Source organism: Pundamilia nyererei, unplaced genomic scaffold (assembly GCF_000239375.1).
Source record: "Pundamilia nyererei isolate P.nyererei 1_Seehausen unplaced genomic scaffold, PunNye1.0 scaffold00002, whole genome shotgun sequence".
NCBI classification, from domain to species: Eukaryota; Metazoa; Chordata; class Actinopteri; order Cichliformes; family Cichlidae; genus Pundamilia; species Pundamilia nyererei.
Window position 1 is genome coordinate 1,063,447 of NW_005187403.1, and position 18,578 is coordinate 1,082,024.

At 40.4% G+C, this 18,578-nt stretch overlaps 1 protein-coding gene across 1 annotated transcript in view; it reads right to left on the reverse strand.

The window, feature by feature from the left end:
* The window catches only part of LOC102201853 (zinc finger SWIM domain-containing protein 6-like), a 47,826-nt gene extending 29,707 nt beyond the window's left edge, over nt 1-18,119 (reverse strand). Inside the window, exon 1 of the mRNA XM_005720072.1 lies at nt 17,429-18,119. Within this exon, the coding sequence (XP_005720129.1) occupies nt 17,429-17,855 (427 nt within the window). The 5' untranslated portion in view covers nt 17,856-18,119. The remainder of the gene's footprint in view (nt 1-17,428) is intronic.
* Nucleotides 18,120-18,578: the final 459 nt, after the last annotated feature.

Genomic DNA, 18,578 nt, shown 5'->3' on the forward strand with positions numbered 1-18,578 from the left:
GAGGAGTTTGCCCCCTCACATATACTAATGTGCCACAAACAGGACTTTAATATCACCAACCATTCCCATGTTATTACGGTGTATCCATATAAATGGCCCACCCTGTTTTACCACTTTGTCACATGTGAATTGACAGCACCCTTTCTTCTCAGTGAAACTTGCTTCTCTGTAAAGAAAAGTTTAATTCAGGGCCAACCCATTTTGCGTTGGCCCTGAATTAAACTGTTGTATATATTACACAGCATCTCAACTTACCCGCAGTCATTAATCCTGACACCATCACTACCCTTATCCTTTATTTTAAACAAAATGACCTTTGATAGATGTTACAAACTAAAAAATATTACCATGTAGTTATAGTTAATAATCCAAAGGTTCCTAGGTTTCCTTCAAATAGTGATTTTTCAAGGCCTACTTCTAGCCAATCAACTCGTAATGAGTACCTCTACTTTTGATACTCGAAGCTGATTTTCCTGATAATGCTACAAGTTAAATCTTAAACAGTGTTAAATCAATTCGATTAGTTCTGGTGTTTGTTTATTTTAGAGACTCTTCTTACACAGTATAAATGTCTAAAGTCACACAGAGTACAGGGCACATGGTGCTGTGAGTTGAAAATACTTCAGAAAACAACCTCCAGTGTTTCACTCCCTGATTAAACTAGCTCCTCCATGGAGGATCATGGACAGACAAACATGCAGTTTCTCCAGCATTTTAAAAGTAAGTGTGCCTCTGCTAAGATGAAAAATAATGGCCATGAGAGGTTTGAAAACAAGCTTCTAAAGGGACAGAAGAGGATCTTTGCCTCCCCATCTTTCCCCATTTAAAAGCATTTGTTTGAGTGGTGTCTGTTCCCGATGTGCTCTGCAAAAGTCATTTGTTTAGCCTCTGAGGACCATCAGCAAGGCAGCCAGAGCTTCTTCTCTCCAAATCCATTTGTTCCCACCCCTGAGATACTGCACGGTCTCCACAGAGATCCTTGCAGAGCAGCGTTGCTGCCACTAATGAGCTCAGGAATCCCATAAAGACATAAATAAAATCAAATGCAAGCTTTTAGTGTTTGCTTACATGTTGATCTGATTGTAGCTGATCAAATCTTGTTTTCCAAGATGTGATTAGTGAATATTATGTGAACCGTGTACCTGAGAGGACTTGTTTGACACTTTGGGACACTGAGAGCTGGGAGCTAGATAAGAAGATCAATACTTCTTTTATGTGTGTATGCTAAATATGAAGAAGAAACCAGGGCATGGGTAGCAGAAACTGGATGCAGTTTAACACAAAGTTGGATTTTTAACATGGCATAAGTACAGGATTATTTCCTGTTTTGGACATTTCCTGGCTTATTTCTTTCCGACAAAGTTAACTCTTTCCTAAGTCATCTATAAAATTAGCTATAAGATAAGGATTTTATGCATTTCTATAACATACAGGTATCTTATATAGCTGAGCTGGTATTGTTCAGCAACGCTAAATTTAAAAAGAAGAAGGTAAAACCTAATGTTGCAATAAACAGCACTGCTCCTACTGTAGGTTAAGTTAAAAACAAAAAGGTCTAAGGTCTAACAAAAAGGTCTCAGAACTGAAGAAGCTTCTCGGATGAGAGGTGAAACGTCTTCAAGCAACTTAAAGAAGTCCAGACGCTTTTCTTTGCAAGCTCCTTTGACTACGATGACCTGGATGACTGAAAACCTTCACAGACATAATGTCTAAGAAATGTGTTTTCAGGCTATTTGTTATATTATTTTTTAATGTAGCATGACAGCATCCAGTAAGGCTAGCCATTTACCCCTTGTGTGTTTCATTAACTAGGATCACATTTTTCATCTAACTCTAAAAGCTACTTATATTACAGAATGTTACACTTTCCTTTTAAACATAATAGGGATATTATTATTATCACTATTATTATTAGCCTCCTTTTAGGTTGGCTTCACCGTCTTTGCAGTCTTAATGCCAAGTTAAACTGACATAAAACTGGCAGAAGATCAAATATACATATAGAGATTCAGATGCCACCCCAATACGTTAACTGGCCGCAACATATTCATACACATGTGCTGCACTCAAAGGGCTTTACACAACTTGCCTCATTCACCCGTTCATACAAGCACTTTTTGCAATGCTTTTTCTATGTAAGTGCTTTCTGTCTAACATTCACACAGATTCATACGCTGACGGGTGCATCGGAGAGCAACTTGGGGTTAGTATCTTGCCCAAGGATATTTGGTATGGAGACAGCAGCAGCCAGGGCTCGAACAACCAGCCTTCCGATTAGCAGATGACCTGCTGTACAGTTACCGAGGAACGCTCAGTCCTCTAAAATATTAACATTGTATCTTTGACCACACGCACCACGGCAATGACCAAAAATAACCAAGAAAAAAAGTCAATGTGGAAAGAGGAGGCAGCTCAGACTGAGCGGATAAAGTTAACTTAGAGTTGAGTTGAATATTTTTTTTGCTCCGGTGGGACTGTGCTGGTGCAACTCCAGCTGTTTCTGCATTTTGATTTCTCTTTAATGTCACCATTTTCCTTAACTGTATCAGTACACACCATCTCCTGAGATTATTGTCTCTGTCACTGCAAAAGAAAATAAAGTGGAAAATAAAGGGGGGGGAATAGACGACAATACATATACACTACATGTGTAAGCAATGCCTTAGTAATGAAAAAGTGTCTTGTGGAGAGGGGTAGAGAGGGGTAGAAGAATAGCAAGATGAAGCATGAAATTTTAGTGCTCCGTTAAAGTACGAGGCTCAGAAGTATATCTAAAAGTTACAATACTTACATTATTCTTATTTTTCTTACACAGTTGTTAGGAAAGTTGTTACATAGAGGACTCAAATTTGGTTGTGATTGGTTTATTTTGGGGGAAAAATATAGCTCTTTTCCCACGACCTTCAACGGCACTCATGGTGTTCTTCAACCTCAGTTACACAAGCCTAGAGACCTGTCAGGGACCATCTGGTAACCACCAGTCACTGAAAGTTGATGTGAAATCAACTTGCTGGTAACCACAGTTCACCAGTAAAATGTGTGTAATCTGGGACCAGCTGGGAAGTGATTGTTGGTGGTTGCTGGAGGTCGGGGGCTGTTACGAGCATGAAATTGTTCGCAAAGAGATATATGGTGCTGTACCAAAGACCTGCATGTGACTGTTCTGGTCACTAGCAGGTTACCACAGTCCACAGCCAAATAGAAGACACCTACTTGTTTCCAAACAGTCACAAACTATTCACCAAGCAGTAGTGAAACTGTGACAAGTGTGAAAGTGTGATCCAAACTGGAAATGAAGAACATTAGCCTTCAAATTGAAAGTTGCACCTTTTGAAATGTGCTGGTTGCTGCGACTTTTCAAGTTCCAACACGGCCCGGAGAGAAATAACCTTTTGATATCAAAAATTAAACTATCATTTTAGTTCCGACCAAAACCTCTTTGCAACCAATTTCCCGTGGCAATAGCCAGCAACCTCCATCAACCACCCACCAAGTGGTTGGGGAATACAAATTTGTCCTAGACGGTTTGATGCTGCCAAGTCGCCAAACGGTGTCCACGCCTGTGTGACTGAGACTGAGGCCTAAGTTGCTGCTTATAAGGTCTCATAAGGACTTCATGAGAGCTAAGAAAATTCATGAGGTGTTCTAGTTTTACGCTGAACAACTTGTCAACAGCCAGTTGTTTGTCAGTTTTGGAAAAATAATAATAATAATATGCTCCGTTCCACTTTCCTTTGCCCAAACACAAATAAAGAAAATACTTTTTTTTTTTTTTAAAAACCCAAAACACTGGAAACATTGTTTTTTTATATCCAGGAATTTCCCTGCTAGAATGTTGTTAGTACGCTATGATATTGAAACTATCATTACTTCTATTTATAAATAAAGTACTATCACCAGGTGCACCCTATAACCAGCTGAAACATTTAAAACAAATACAGAATTATCCCTCACATTTCCCACTCAAATAAAGCCAAAAAAAGCATTTCAAAGCATCATTAGAACAGAAGAAACTGACTCATACAAAAATAATCCTTCTATAAGGAATGCTCGGAAATTAGCTCTTTGTGTCACACTTCAGGCGCACTTATAGAACAGAATGTTGTGGTTTGCGTCACAAGTTAGCGAGGGTGGTCTCTGCCCATGCAGCTACCCTCAGAAAATCCCGAAAACTATTCTAATGGCCATCAAACCACATCTTTATTGATATATGCTGAGGTGTTAAAAGTCATCATTGGGGGAGCAGGGGAGATTGCCGACTGTCATCTTTAAATACACCACTACACCAATAATGACTCTTTCTACTCGCTACGGTGAAAATGAAATATGTGGGTGGTGCAAAGCTTTAAAGGGTGAACTAAACCAAAAGTCTAACATGTCCACAAAAACCCCCAACAAAAAAACCTTAAAGTATATGTGCAAAGTCTAGTCTGCCAGATTCTGCAGCACCAGCAAACAAGGTTTTCTTTTCAGGAAGCACTGTGACCATTGACCTCGGCACTAACACCAGTTGATTCCTTGAGGTTACAAAAACCCTGACGACAGCAATACAGGCTGTGTGTATATATGGCAGTAAATTTAAAACACATCTCGCCTTTGTCAGGTGTTTCTTTTAGAATGTACGCAACTAAGACTTCTTGAGTTTTACTAACATTTGCATCTTGCAAGTCAAAAGAGCATCACTGAAGCGGCATCACATGAACGATATAAGTGACTAAACCAAACCAAATGTGGCTGCGCCAACCCTTTCCAGTAAGCGTATTTTCATATCTCACTTTTCACACACTGTGTTTGCATACATTTCTACCAAAGTAAACCCGGAGACATCAAAAAGAGAGAACTAAAAGGGCACAGTTCCCTTATACTGTGTGTTCAAGTAAATGATGACTCAGAGTTTCTGAATCATTATGACAGTTGTGTTCTTTAAATGCTGTTCAGCTGATGCAGATGTCCTCTGAGTTTGCTTGAACTATTCTCAGTGGGGAAAAAAGAAAACACACACACACACACACACACACACACACACACACACACACACACACACACACACACACACACACACACACTTTAGAAGTTTAGAAGTTTCTAAAAAAAAAAAAAACATTGCATTGAGACACTGGTATGTAAGCATGCTGTGCATCACATATACGCTCTACTGTTGAGTTCAATGTTTCAAGCTTTTATTTCTTTCCTTATTGGAGATTCTGATCTGTGTTTTTAATATAAGTACACACTGGTGTATGTGTTGTTGTTGTTGTTGTGCAATTTAAAGGCCCGTCAAAAGACAGAATGGCAAACCAGGCTGTGCTCTTAAAGCAGTGGTTCATGCTCTACTTGTTCATATATAAATAAATCAACACTCAATCTAAAACCGATCAAATGCAACATGTGTGTTGAACTGTTAGCCTGACGACATGCCCTGCTCTTGCCTTTGTCTCAGACCAACTGTTTAACTGTCATAGTGTAGCGTCACAAACGGCATGCCTCCAGGAGGAAAAGAATGCTTTCCTACAGCGTCACGGCAGAGGAGGGGCCCCTCGCTGTCAAAACAGGATGCGGGTCACACCTTATCATGGCAGCGCATCAAACCAGAGTTACACACCCTCAGCCTCATTTCTGTTTGGGTTAAACACACAATACGGCTTGCTCAACATTTCTGGAGCGAGAATATGTGTGTGCTTAAAGAGCAGGTGTGAATGGACTATAAAATAAACAACACTATAATCACAACGAGCTACTGTCCAACTGATCACTCTGCAGGTATTTTGGTTTCTGTTGTCTCGCCGTTCCTCTGCTATCTGTCTGAACACCTCCTCTTTCTGCATCTCAGTCACCAGCTGGAGCAGCCTTGCTGCTCACTGACTGCTTAAACCAGTACTAACTCACTCTCCTTTAACACAATGAAGTGTTTTACATGAGAATGTTTTCTTTTGCAATTCTACTCCACGTCATTTCCTTTTATTCCATTGCTACATCTTTGGTTAGTGGCTATGGTTAGTTAAACCGTTAATCGGAAACAGACTCAAATGGCAAGTGTTTTGGCAATCAATTGATTTTTTTAGGTCATTTGGCAAGAACAGAACGGCAGAAAATTGTCATTTCCAGGTTCTAAAATCAATCGCTGGGGTTTGGAACAACTGCTTAAAAAAACAAAAACAAAAAAAACAAAAACAACAACAACAACAACAACAACAACAACAACAACAAAAAACAAAAACACACAAATAAAAAAACCCAAGACTTTTAACCCTGAGATATAAGACGTCATCAGTCACAGCCACAAACTCTAGCTGTAAACCTGAACAATCATACTGTATGTAATTTTTGTAACACATCAAAAGTATTTCAACCTACCCCCTGAATAAATTTTGAAAAAAAAAGTTCTGTTTTGCCTTTATCCAAAATACAGAGTTAGGGTAGGTTCAAGGACCAATGAGTGTTCACTCCGAGGAAAAACCAAACTACTGTATCTAAAAGAGCTAGTAATAAAGTTCTAGAGTGCAATCAAAGACTGTGTCCAAACCTCACTAATTAATACATTACCTTCTGGTCAATTAAAAAAAACAAAAAAAGAGACGGGGTTGAAAGGAAGAAGAAAGAAAGGAAAAGATAGATAAGTAAGGGGAAAACACAAGAGCGTGAATTTAGGTAAATAAGAAAATCTTGTAGCACCAAAGAAGTATAAAAGAAGGAAGTTTGGTCATCTTCAAATATCAATAACTGTATCAGAATAAATGATGTAATTTTTCTTCAGGACTCTGAGTGCATTTTGTTGATAATACTTCTGTGCTTTTACTTTAGAGGAACACTTCTCCGGCGTGCAGTTGCACACATTCATCTACTCAGCCCTCCCTCCCTGCTCTGCCGCCGCTCCCTGCTTTAAACTGCATTAAAGCCCAGTCGATGCGGTTTTCAAGTGCATCCCGTTTCCATCGCAAGTACTGACATTACTCATCTTTAACAGATGAAAACAATGACTCAACTTGTAGACGCATGCCAGGCATACCCAGTTTGTGCAGAAATAAACTGGATGACTTAGCAGGGCTTGTGAGAACTTGTGTCATCCCTGAGGTGAAGTTGTATAAGCAATTAAAGCAACTGCTAGACAGGTTCATTCAAATTATTACAGTTTCATCATATTGCTATCACTTAAACGCACGCGCAGGTGTTTCTACACATAAAAGAGCAGTCTCATGTAGAGCACCACTTTAACGGTTGTATGAACACCCAGTCACTCCTTTATAGTTGTCATGTTTGACAGAAAACATGCCGTACATACTGCTTTTCTACAATTTGATGGTCTAACAGAAAGAAAAATATACTATGTAATATTAGGGCATGGATGGACAAAAAGACTCAAGAGTTTCTCTCCTAAATTAAAAACAAAAAGTGAAAGTGAAAAATACTAAAGACCACCTAAAGCTGGTTTAGAATCTGCATCTTAAATCAATTCCCTTTTAGCTTCTTAGTCAGTGTTTTTAAATGGCTTTGACTGACTTCTTCTATAATGCAATTGAGGATCATCAGTAGAATATTACTTTGACGAGACAACATAAAAGAGAAAAATGTTATTTCTTTATATAAAATGTATTTTAATGTATTACTGTGAAAGATATAAATGAATGAATGAAGTCATACAAGCTGAAAATTATTGGGTTGTCTTCGATTTAACTGTAACCAATAGTTTAAAAGTCAATTGATTAAACTATCATAACATACAAGAATATAAAAATGCCAGATACTGTATTAAATGATTTTAACTTAAAAAAATTGAAGTAGAAATGGTATAAAATGTAATGGCCTGCATTTGTATAGCGCTTTTCTAGTCCCTAAGGACCCCAAAGCGCTTCACACTACATCCAGTCATCCACCCATTCACACACTGGTGATGGCAGCTACATTGTAGCCACAGCTGCCCTGGGGCGCACTGACAGAGGCGAGGCTGCCGGACACTGGCGCCATCGGGCCCTCTGACCATCATAATGATTGGTATTTATGGTTGAAAAGTAAACTGTTCGTTCAATGTTTTTTCATCAGGAAATATTTTCACATTAGATCAACAATAAGCTCAAGTCCTCAGACAAATAGTTTCAGGACGAGCCTTAAAACCTGGTTCTACTTGTCCAAGTTTCAACATGACGTACTTTTAAAGCTCCAAGGCTCTCGTATATATGAGTCAGTGAAACTTGGGAGCTGCGATGAAGCTTGGGGAAAAGCCCGAGATGACAGTTGGACCAGGAGAACAAGATCATTTGCTTGTTATTACAGATGCAGACAAAAGTGCCAAGGTGGAGCATGCAAAGAGGCGGAATAATAAACTGAAAGTAGGCGGGAGATCCAGAGCAAAGACAGGAAGTAAATAGTCATAGGTACAGCAGTCAATGGTTTTACGTTATTTCACACACAGTCTGGGTACTTTGCAAATTTGACTAAGCAAACACTTTGACAACTTTTGTCCCAGAGTCAAACATGCACAGACATATAGATAATGAGAGCAGATGGTAGAATCGTTATCTAGCAGAGCAGGTTCAAACGCAGCAAAGACGCACACCGATACTTAAATTTGAATCCACCCCGTCACCACAATGATAATCCAGCTAATCTGCATGCTTTTACATTGCACACAGGGCATATTTTGAATATAATTTTGGAAACAATGCCGAAACTGAGCTTCAAGATTCCGGGTGGACATTTAATGGCTACTAATGAGAAGAGACCTGCTCTAAATTTCCATAACATTTGTGTATCAAGTGTTTCTAATCACCTTTTTTTGTAGGAGTCTTTCCTCTGAGTTTATTAAACACTGACAGGTATGACACATGTTAGCTGTGCACCAGTGGGATCTACATGTGTGCCACCACCAGTGAACTAGGGTGTTACTTTTATTAAGTCTATTCTGTTTGCTAAAGAGAAAAATACTCAGTCATACTAGTAATTTTGTTAATTTCAAGTCAAAGTATTTGCAGTAGTAATTACTCTCGTCATTATTAGTTTTATTATTGCGAAGCCATCTCTCTAATCATCCACAGTTTACAAAATAAAACGTCATTTTGATATCCTGCACTAAAGATGCTGTGCTTAAATAAAGTAGTGTAACACCTGGAGAGATTAAATGAACAATTACAGCAATTACATAGGAATTTGCTAATTAATTTGACAAATATACAATGATCCCATCATTTCCCTTTTCAGTGCAACTCCAATAGGTTTATACCTTATGCATTAAAAATGAAGCATTAGCAGTCTCTCTGACAGTTGTAGCACCTCCATACGCCAACACAGATACTGGGTCAGTTACATTACCTCACCTCCATGTGAACCAGGACATTATTGCTGGGGAATCTTTTACTGCTTAAAAAAAATCAAGTCAAATCAAATCAAATGCACATGTCTTTGTCCAGATAAGTGCACAAAATAACTCCAAGGCTACAAAAGGATATATTGTATAGGTAGAGGAAAGGAGCATCAGTCTTCATTAAGCATGCTCTGGTTGTGAGCTAAGGTAACAGCCTCTGATTGATGATAGCTTTAAGTTCCCATTAAAAGGTAACCATTGCTCATAAGCAGTCTCTGATCAGCGCTGAGGCTGTGAGAGGTTAGTCGCCTGCTCTACAAAGACAAAAGCTTCTCTTTGGTCTGCAACAGTGATCACGAGCCCCTTGGCGTCCTCTTTATGACAACAGGAAAGACTGTTTTGCTGTGATGACCTCAGAAAATCCTGAGTTTGAAATGCTCCAAGCACTTCACCTGTTAACTAAAGTGCTCTGTTTGCAGATATGCAGTGAGCCAAAGGGCCATCGTCTTCAGGGACCACTTCACACTGGTGCCCCATGTTCCCATACAGCTGTAGCAATGGCAGGCTTTGACTTGCTGAGACAGTGTGAGGTTGAATAGCACTCCCCAGACATGCCAAGAAAAGACACCACTACAGACTGTGGAAGGCAGAGGCTGTTCTACAGCTCAAACAATTAGCTAATTGATAACGAAATCTATTTCCCAAGCAAACAAAAGAAAAGACAGATTAGCTACTTCTTAACAGTGTCCTGAATTTTTTTGTCTCACATGATAGAACTGCAAATAACAAAAGACTAATCCAGCTAATCATTTTCTTAATCGACTGATTATTTTGTTCATTAAGGAGACAATTTTTTAATAACAAATAAAATAAAATATCGGAAACCCTTCAGACTCACTTTAGCTTTGTTTGCTAGACAAAGATAACAAAGCTACACATTTGTGAAGTTTGGCCAAATAAATGTTAATTGAACCTTTTTTCTCTAAATAAATTGATTTATTAAAAATACATTATTATAAATATGAATGGGACTAAACATCAATCACTGACACTCTAAATTGGAATAAAATATAACTATAACTACCGTAAATAAATTATGAATTTCACAACTGTAGTCAGACAAAAGGAGGAATATGAAGATGTCGCTTTGGACCCTAGGGGAAAATTGTGATGGGCATTTTTCACTATTTACTGACACTTTATGGAGCGAATGATAAATCACTACAATAATCAGCAGATGAATTCCTAATGAAACACTAGCAGCAGCAGCAGGGGCATGATATGGACAGGTGAACATGTTGGGCTACAAGAATGACAATGAGAACAAAACAGGATTTATTGAGCCAATCGAGTCAGGCGGAGGTAAACTAGTTACTCCCCTCCTCCATCCGCTGCTCTTCTCTGCCGCCTCTCCTCTCTGACAAGCTGAAGGTTAATGACGAAGGGATGCGGCAGAGGAATACAGATCAGAAACACTAAACTAGCCATAGTAAGAGATTTGCAGAATTACCTACATACCAACATATTTATATTACATACCTACGGACATGGAGTGGGTTTTTTTGTTGACATCAATAGCTGTTTTGAAAAGTCCCCCGAAAATCTCTAAAAATTAGCATGTACTTACAGCTTGTTAAGATGCAATGCTGTTCAAAAATCTTAGCAACTATAGGCTGTATATAAAAGATGGTCTCCACCATGACGTCACCCATTAGCTAAAAAGCTTCCACCGAGTGTCTTGATGTATGCTCAATCATCCAGGGAAGGAAATCCCAGAAAGCTGATTCTGTTCATCTGGATGCTGTGTTTTCAGTGGGAGAAAGGTTTTCGTCTCTCATCCAAGTAACTTCTTCGGTCTTTCTCTCGTCCATATAAACAGAATCAAATTTCTGGGACTCCCACTGAGTATTTTCACCACCACCATCTTGTTCTGAATAATAGTTAAGTTTTTACTGACATCAAGGGACTAAATGGCTATTTTCCCTTAGTAAAACTGGGTGTTTTCCTTTTGGAACCAGAGGAGTTCCCTCCTGCTGAAATGCAAGTTTAAGATATTTCCTTGGCTTCATTTTTCAGACTTGGAAGCAAGTCCATCCTTTATATACAGTTTATGAGAGAAACCCAAAGCAAATTCAATCCCATCAAGCTATTCCAAAACTTACTGAAACACCAACTGTACATCTCCAAGAAATGCACTGTTTCCTCCTGTTTCAGTAATGTTAGCTTAAAACTTCCAACACTCAGCTGAGCTACAAATTTGTGATTATTTTCTTTTTTAAAAAGATATAGCTCTTCCGTAGGAAAAAAAAAGATGTGCTTTCTCTTCACTGGCAGTTACTGATAAATGGGAAAAATACAGTACTAAAAGAACAAGCCAAACAAAACTCTGCATCAGCTGAGCTTCTGCCATCCATGTGGAAACAGGAATGACCTGAAAAATACCTGGGCACTACTCCAAGTCTTCAACCAGCAACAACAACCCCACTGAAACCAACTCTGCTGTAGGACATCAACACCCACTGCTCGACGCTTTGTTTTTTAATCTCACGCAGGTAGGCTCACTATGCTGTAAAACCATTTTTCAAAATGGCAAGTTTTGCCAGTGGCTGCTTTCACAGCATGCGCCCAATGTTGCTCCAATAAAAATTGATCTTGCAGAGAAGAAGCATATTGAGGTCCTATGCACAGACTATTAATGCTGATCAACAAGCTAAAAGGCTGAGTGTGGTTGTCCCTTGGCATACTTACAAGGCTTTGCATCATTCACTAGGTGTGCCCCAATTCATTGATTCTTCATAAAATTGCAGATGAGATCCAGTAATGAGTGAACACGAGAAAGGCCCGAGGCTTCATGTAAGCATCTGCATATGTGTGTATGTGTATGTGAAGAAAAAGCAGTGCTTTCATTTATGAGAGCAAGCTGGATTTTTAACCTTAAAAATACAAAGGTTAGGAATAGGTTTGGAACCACTGGACTACAGAGGTTCAGGATCTGTACCTAGCTGTATCCACCTCTACCGCCTGATGCATCACTCCACTGATAATAGCTGTGTAATTTCACTTTCAAAAGGGTTCAGAATACAGAAGTGGCTGCAATATTTCTGCACCTGCTTACAAATGCACAAAGCACAAAAAGAAGAAGCACTGAAATTACAAAAAGGAGGGGGGGAAAGGGGAGAAACAAGAGGCAAGTATATAAAAAGACTATTTCTTTGAACTGTGGCTTAGAGGGGTAGTGTGAGCTGCCTGTACTTCATCTGAAGGACCTGGGCACTTCTATCACCACTGACCATCAGCAGGAAGCTGCACCTCCTCAGAAGACCGCTGAACTAGAACAGGCAAATCTTGGGCTGGACTTCAGCCGGCTCCAGTGATTACAGAAGTGCACCAGTGATAGTCGAGTGTTAATGCTGCCTGCAGACTCAAACCTTACCCAACATCTGAGCTCAGAAACAGAGCTGCCTGAATATCACATGATGAAATGTGAGGAAAACTACACGCGCTCACACAAGCCTGGTGGACATGCTGGCAGTCATCAATGCCTATCAACCCTCATGACTATGAAGAAACAAGCCAGTGACAGACTTGAGGGCTGAGTCTCAAATTCTGCACTTCAGTGTACAAAATGACAGTAATGTTGACAAAAATGTCAGGAAATGGTGGAAAATGCCAGTTTTCCAGAAGCCAGGGTGACATCTTCAAAAGTCCAAAACCTAAACGACTTTTGCCATTTTTTGCTTGAAAGATTATTAATCAGTTATGAGATAAGTTAACTAAGATCCTGTTCTTCTCAACATCAACACTCTTGTATCTCAGTAATAAGTGGAACATGTCATTTATTATGCAGGGAAAAGTGGTTAACTAAAGATTATTTACAAGCTTCTGCATTATGAAAGTGTACATTAACACGCAGTTCCATCTGCTTGTAGAATGATATTAGCTAGCTAAAACACACAGTATGTAGTGGTTACATTTTATAGCAAGTATTGCATTTTTTCTCTCATGTGCATCGTTTGACTTTTTAAATGAAAAAAAGGGAAAAAAAACAGCGTGGCACTGTGCAGGACATTTATTTGTTGTTTTCTGACCATGAGCAGCTTAAACATTAATCAGAATCATCTTTATTTATAAAGCTAACTCTCAATTTTCTTTCATTCCAGGCTGAGCAGACAAGCAAGAAGAAGAAAGAGGGGGGAGGGATTTGCATTTTCCCATAAACAACAAGTATTGAATACCAACAGCATCGATATTTCAAAGACCTCTGACCCAGTGTAGTTGAAGCAGATAGAAGTAAATCAACAAAGGATGAGGGAAAGAGAGAAGTGCTTCTGAAGTCTAAGTTCAGTGTAAGTTATGAACCTGACCTGAAAAGTTCAAGCAGCTTAAATGCAAGCTAATAACTGGGAAACGCAGGTACCAAACACATTACAGCACGGTTTCCCACCATATGTAGAATTTCACATACACATATACATATAGATGTGTCTCCCTGCCCAGGTAAATGTGATGCTGTTCACAGCTGTGATATTTTTTCTACTCCCTAAAATAACCATGCTCCGTGCAGACGCACTGCAGCCTATACTTCAGCTCAGACTTGCACTCTGTGAACTGATGTCAATAAAATGCTCTACGTCATGTTTACAGCGAAAACCTCAGGGTGCAGGAGGCAGCAGCCATTATTATTATTTAGCAGCCATTATTATTTATACACTTTCATAAATAAGCAATTAGTCCCTTCAATACTGACCACGAGACTGAAATCTTGTCTCCATTTCAACATCAAGGAAGTGTTATTGAGAAATGCTAGGAAGGAGGTTCTACAGATATCAGCAGTTCACAGGTAGAGCCCCAGTGATTTGGTCCCCTGATCCCTCTGTCAGGGTACTCATATTATATTTTTCCCCTATAGGATGATCTATAAATAAATCTGCTGAGCCTTCAACTTGATCTAATACCATCACAAGGTAATCTATTAATTTGGACTTTTAAACCAAATTATTAACTACAAAACCCATGAAAAATACTTTCAGCATTTCTTTATGTTTAGTTCTAATTATAAAACGTTAGCATATAATATCCGCAAGCTCGCTTTACAATGTTGGCATGTAGACACTACTATTGGGGGCATTTTCAGGGCTCCACTTTGCAGTGGGTACCTCCGAGCATGAAGAACTACTGGATGTGACAATGCTAACTGGTTAAACTTGAAGAAGACAACAAGTAGCAATAGAATAAGCAGTGTTACCTTCTCAAGCATTGCTATTAGCATCATAAACTTGATCAGCAAAGGCTAACGCAACAACAACAACAGCATTACAGCAGCTGTGGCAGTTCTCGGTTGTTTTGCTGCTTTGGCAACATTCAGTACTGACAATGCAGTTGAAGCTATCACAAAATTATTATATCAACTCGTGAGTCTGATTAATTTTACATCAAAACCAATTAAAAGAGAATTGATGGTCATTAGCAACATCACCCTCCCTCTGAACCTGCTTTGTGTTCCTGGAAAAGGTGCCTACAGCCTCTAACGATGAGAGATTTCACCAATCAAATCAAAGCTAGTACAACAGACCAACGACGGGGTGTAGACTACATATTGGCACAATTTTGGCTGGTTGTGTCGAACAACGGGTATTCACAACGTTTACCCAACAATACTACTTCTAATGTCTTCTACTTTCTGTTCCCTTTCTGCGTCTATTTTCTTGTTCCGTAACGACTCTTTGAACAAATTGCAGTTTCTTCACACAGGATGCATTTCTGACTTTTGACCGCAAACTGAATTAGACCCTGACCCTCCTAGCCTACTTCTAACAACTAGCCTTCAAACCCTACCTAAACCTACTCAACCCTCAAACCTAAACCGTAACCATAAATCTAATCCTAAACAGTAACCTGAAACATTGACCCTAAACCTAACCCCAACATATCAGAATATCTGTTACTTGGTTTTTGAAAAGCCAAATTAGGGGGATTTTTCATCGCTGATAACTTTCACATAGATAATAATTTAAACTGTAATTTACAATTTGTAACAGAAGATAACTGTGTTGTAGCTCAACAGGTCATCTGGAGCAGTTCAATAAAATGACCACAAACTACGATATGGACTACAAAAAGGTAATAAAGCAGTCATCAGGTCTACACCTGAGAAGCTACACTGTCAAGAAAAAAATGTCTAAGTTGATCTTTGCTCAGATTAACAGTGCAGGTCTGTTGTGGAGCGTGAGGCTCCGCAGCGCATGTGTGCCAATTCATTTCCTCAAGGTCTGCTGCAAGAAAACCTTCCTCCTCCGGTGCAGCCCACATGTGGGGAGATTACATCTTTTATTTATCACTTCTTGGCTCTATTTTTCCAGCAAATTCCAAGCTGGGGTGCAATCAGCCAAGAAAGCCTCCCTGTGTGTGTGTGAGCGTTTGGGATGTGCGGACTACTGTTATTCCTCTTTGTAAGAATGCACATCGAGCCCAGATTCAGTTTCATTCCTGCAGAAACATTTCCCAATATCTGGGAACATAGGCCTCTTGTTTTGGCAGGGGAATGTGTTGTGAGTGCGTATTCACAAATACACAATGCCCACATGAACCGCCTGCATTTGATGGTGGAGGGGGGGGGTAGGCGAGGGATGGATCATGCAAGCACTCAGATCCCATTACAATTCAAATTAAGCACATGGAGTAATGGGATTACAGCCCTCAGAGATTCATGAACTCACAGGTGACAAACTGTAGCACGGTCACAGCTTCCCCGCTGACCAAATGGAGGGCTGTCTTCATTAAAGTGAGATCTTCAGATATGCACAAAGACACAACCCAAACTGGCTGTAGACTGGTGTGAATCATGGCCCATTTAAGAAGAATCTCCGTGCCAGTATACTTTCTCTTTCCAAACCTCTTCTACTTAACAAGGGAGTGAAAAGATGCTTTTGTTTGCTCTTCTTTTGCTGACAACAGGACGCTTGAAAGACACAAATGAACATGTAAATAGGAACAAAGTGCCAAACTCACAATGGAAATGCTGGGCATTTGATATGTGTGCTGGGTAATTAAAATCTCAAAGAACCTCTTCAGAGAGGGGAAAAATGACACTAAATCAAGCACCGATTCATGCTGCTGGTGGACTAAAGTTCTCAAGCACAAGCACACAGGTGTCTGTTCCTGTTTCACTTGCTCTCAATGGGTTATAAACAAGATCACGTACGGTAATTCTCAGCTTCTTTTCATAAAAAAGGAAAAAAATGTATATATATACACACACACTTTTTTTCTTGCCTTTTAAAAAAAACAGAACTCTAAAACCTTCCCGTCATTCCTCTAGATCTAAATATAAGACATCAATAGTGCATACTTGTCTCCTTTCCAGTGCAGCAGGTCGTGTTTATCAGCTTCTCACTGCTACACAATGCTGATCAAACTGTATGCAGGCTGTCAAAGCCACAATGCATGCTCAACTATCATTATTATTCAACAGCATATCAATTGTGCCACAAAGAACAACTCATTCAAATGTAATGTGTGTCAGTTGGGACCCAACCCAGCTGAACACTTCCCTTATTACTCAATAGTTTTATGTAATCTTTTAAAACAGATTTTAAAGGTCAGACGGTATTTGAACAGGCTCCTTTCTCATGATATGTGATACAGAAAAAATAAAGCTCTAACGCAACTAAATGCTTCTTCCCCGAGTCACGTCAACGCAGTCACTAAGTGATCCAAGCCAGCCGGAGGACAGTAAAATCGTTTTATTTGTCATTAATATGACAAAGTTTCGCAGTTCATTCTGACGCTGCTGAGGTGTGATGTGGGGGGAAAATCCTCTTTTGTTTTATTTTCAGCGTAGTCTGTATTTTAAGGCTTTTTTTCACATTCAAACTAGCCCCGAGCTAAACAGGATTTAAATGCCTCAGTCACACATTCCCATTCATGCACCCAGCAGATTTAAAGCCCCATTGTAGCCTCTCCGCGAGTCTGTCGCCCTTTGTTGTCAAACCCTGTCACTTTACCTCCTCGTGTTAATCGACACATTCTCGCGCACCGACATTAAATTTATCCTCTTGTTCTTTCTGTTCTCGACTGAAATTGTCCGGTTGTTTCATTTTTGTCCGTAGAGCCCAGTATCGCCACATCACTCACCGACTTGGAGTACGTTGTCCACGCAGCCGCTCTCCAGCAGAGCGATGCCCCGTCGGAAAGGCAGCCGCGTCTCGTCGCCGCTCTCCCCGCTACTTCCGATCTCCTCACCGCCAGTGTTGAACGACGAATACATGCAGATCTCACGCTCGCTCCTCGGGAAAGACCAGTACACGATCCGTCTCTGGACGGGCTCCGGGATCCGCTCGAAACGCTCCTCTACCCTCTGAAACGGCCACTTCTCAGCGACTTTCCTCGCCGCGATGTCCAGGAGGGTCTCCGGACTCTGGGTTCTGCTCGATTCGCCCTGGGTGGCTCCCGAGCTGCCGCACGGCGCCCCCGCGGCCCGCTGGCCTTGTCTACATGTTGAGCCGTAGCCCGGTCTACAGCAGAGCCGCTTGGCTGGGGGCTGCTGTACGCGCTCCGCCATGATAGCTCCGCTTTAACGGCGACGGAGGAAGTCAACGCACCATATGAACGGGATGGGGAACGGAAAAGGTTACCCACGGTCTGATTGTTGGCCGTGTATGGCCAAATCATCCTTTTATGGCAACATGGGGCAGGGCTTCGGCGAGCTTGTCAAACCCCTTTGTTGACAAATTAAGAGAAGGCGGGGTCTGCGGGGCAAGCTCCGTGCTGAGGACTGCCAGGAGGGCGGAATTCCCGTCCGGCCCTAGTCCTTTGAAAGCCAGATTTCGGCCCAGAATGTTAACTTTGTACAATACAACTACAACGGTGTAGTTGTATTAAAGAGCTACTTCAGACGGTGGTTTTACCGGTTGGCGTTCACATTTACTAGGGACGGAGAGAGGGGGCTTTGTCTTTCGGCGAGGTGGATCAGGCGGATGAAAGCTAGGTGCCAATGGGCGGTTATTCGCCTGTCAACACTCGAGCCTCGTGGTTTGAGGGGGGGAGGGGGCAATGAACGCAGCACCGCCCCGTGTGAGGTTTACGGTCCACCTGAATGTGGGGCGTTTAAAGCAAACGTAACTGCTTCGTAAGAGGTGTGGAAGTCAATTTTTGACAAAAGAAACACGAAATCTAGTTATGAAAAAAATAGTAAGACTGAGTCACAAAGCCTGATGAAAGAAATCTTTGAGTTATTAACTACTATAATACGATTTTTAAGATGAAAACATCATTCAATATGTAC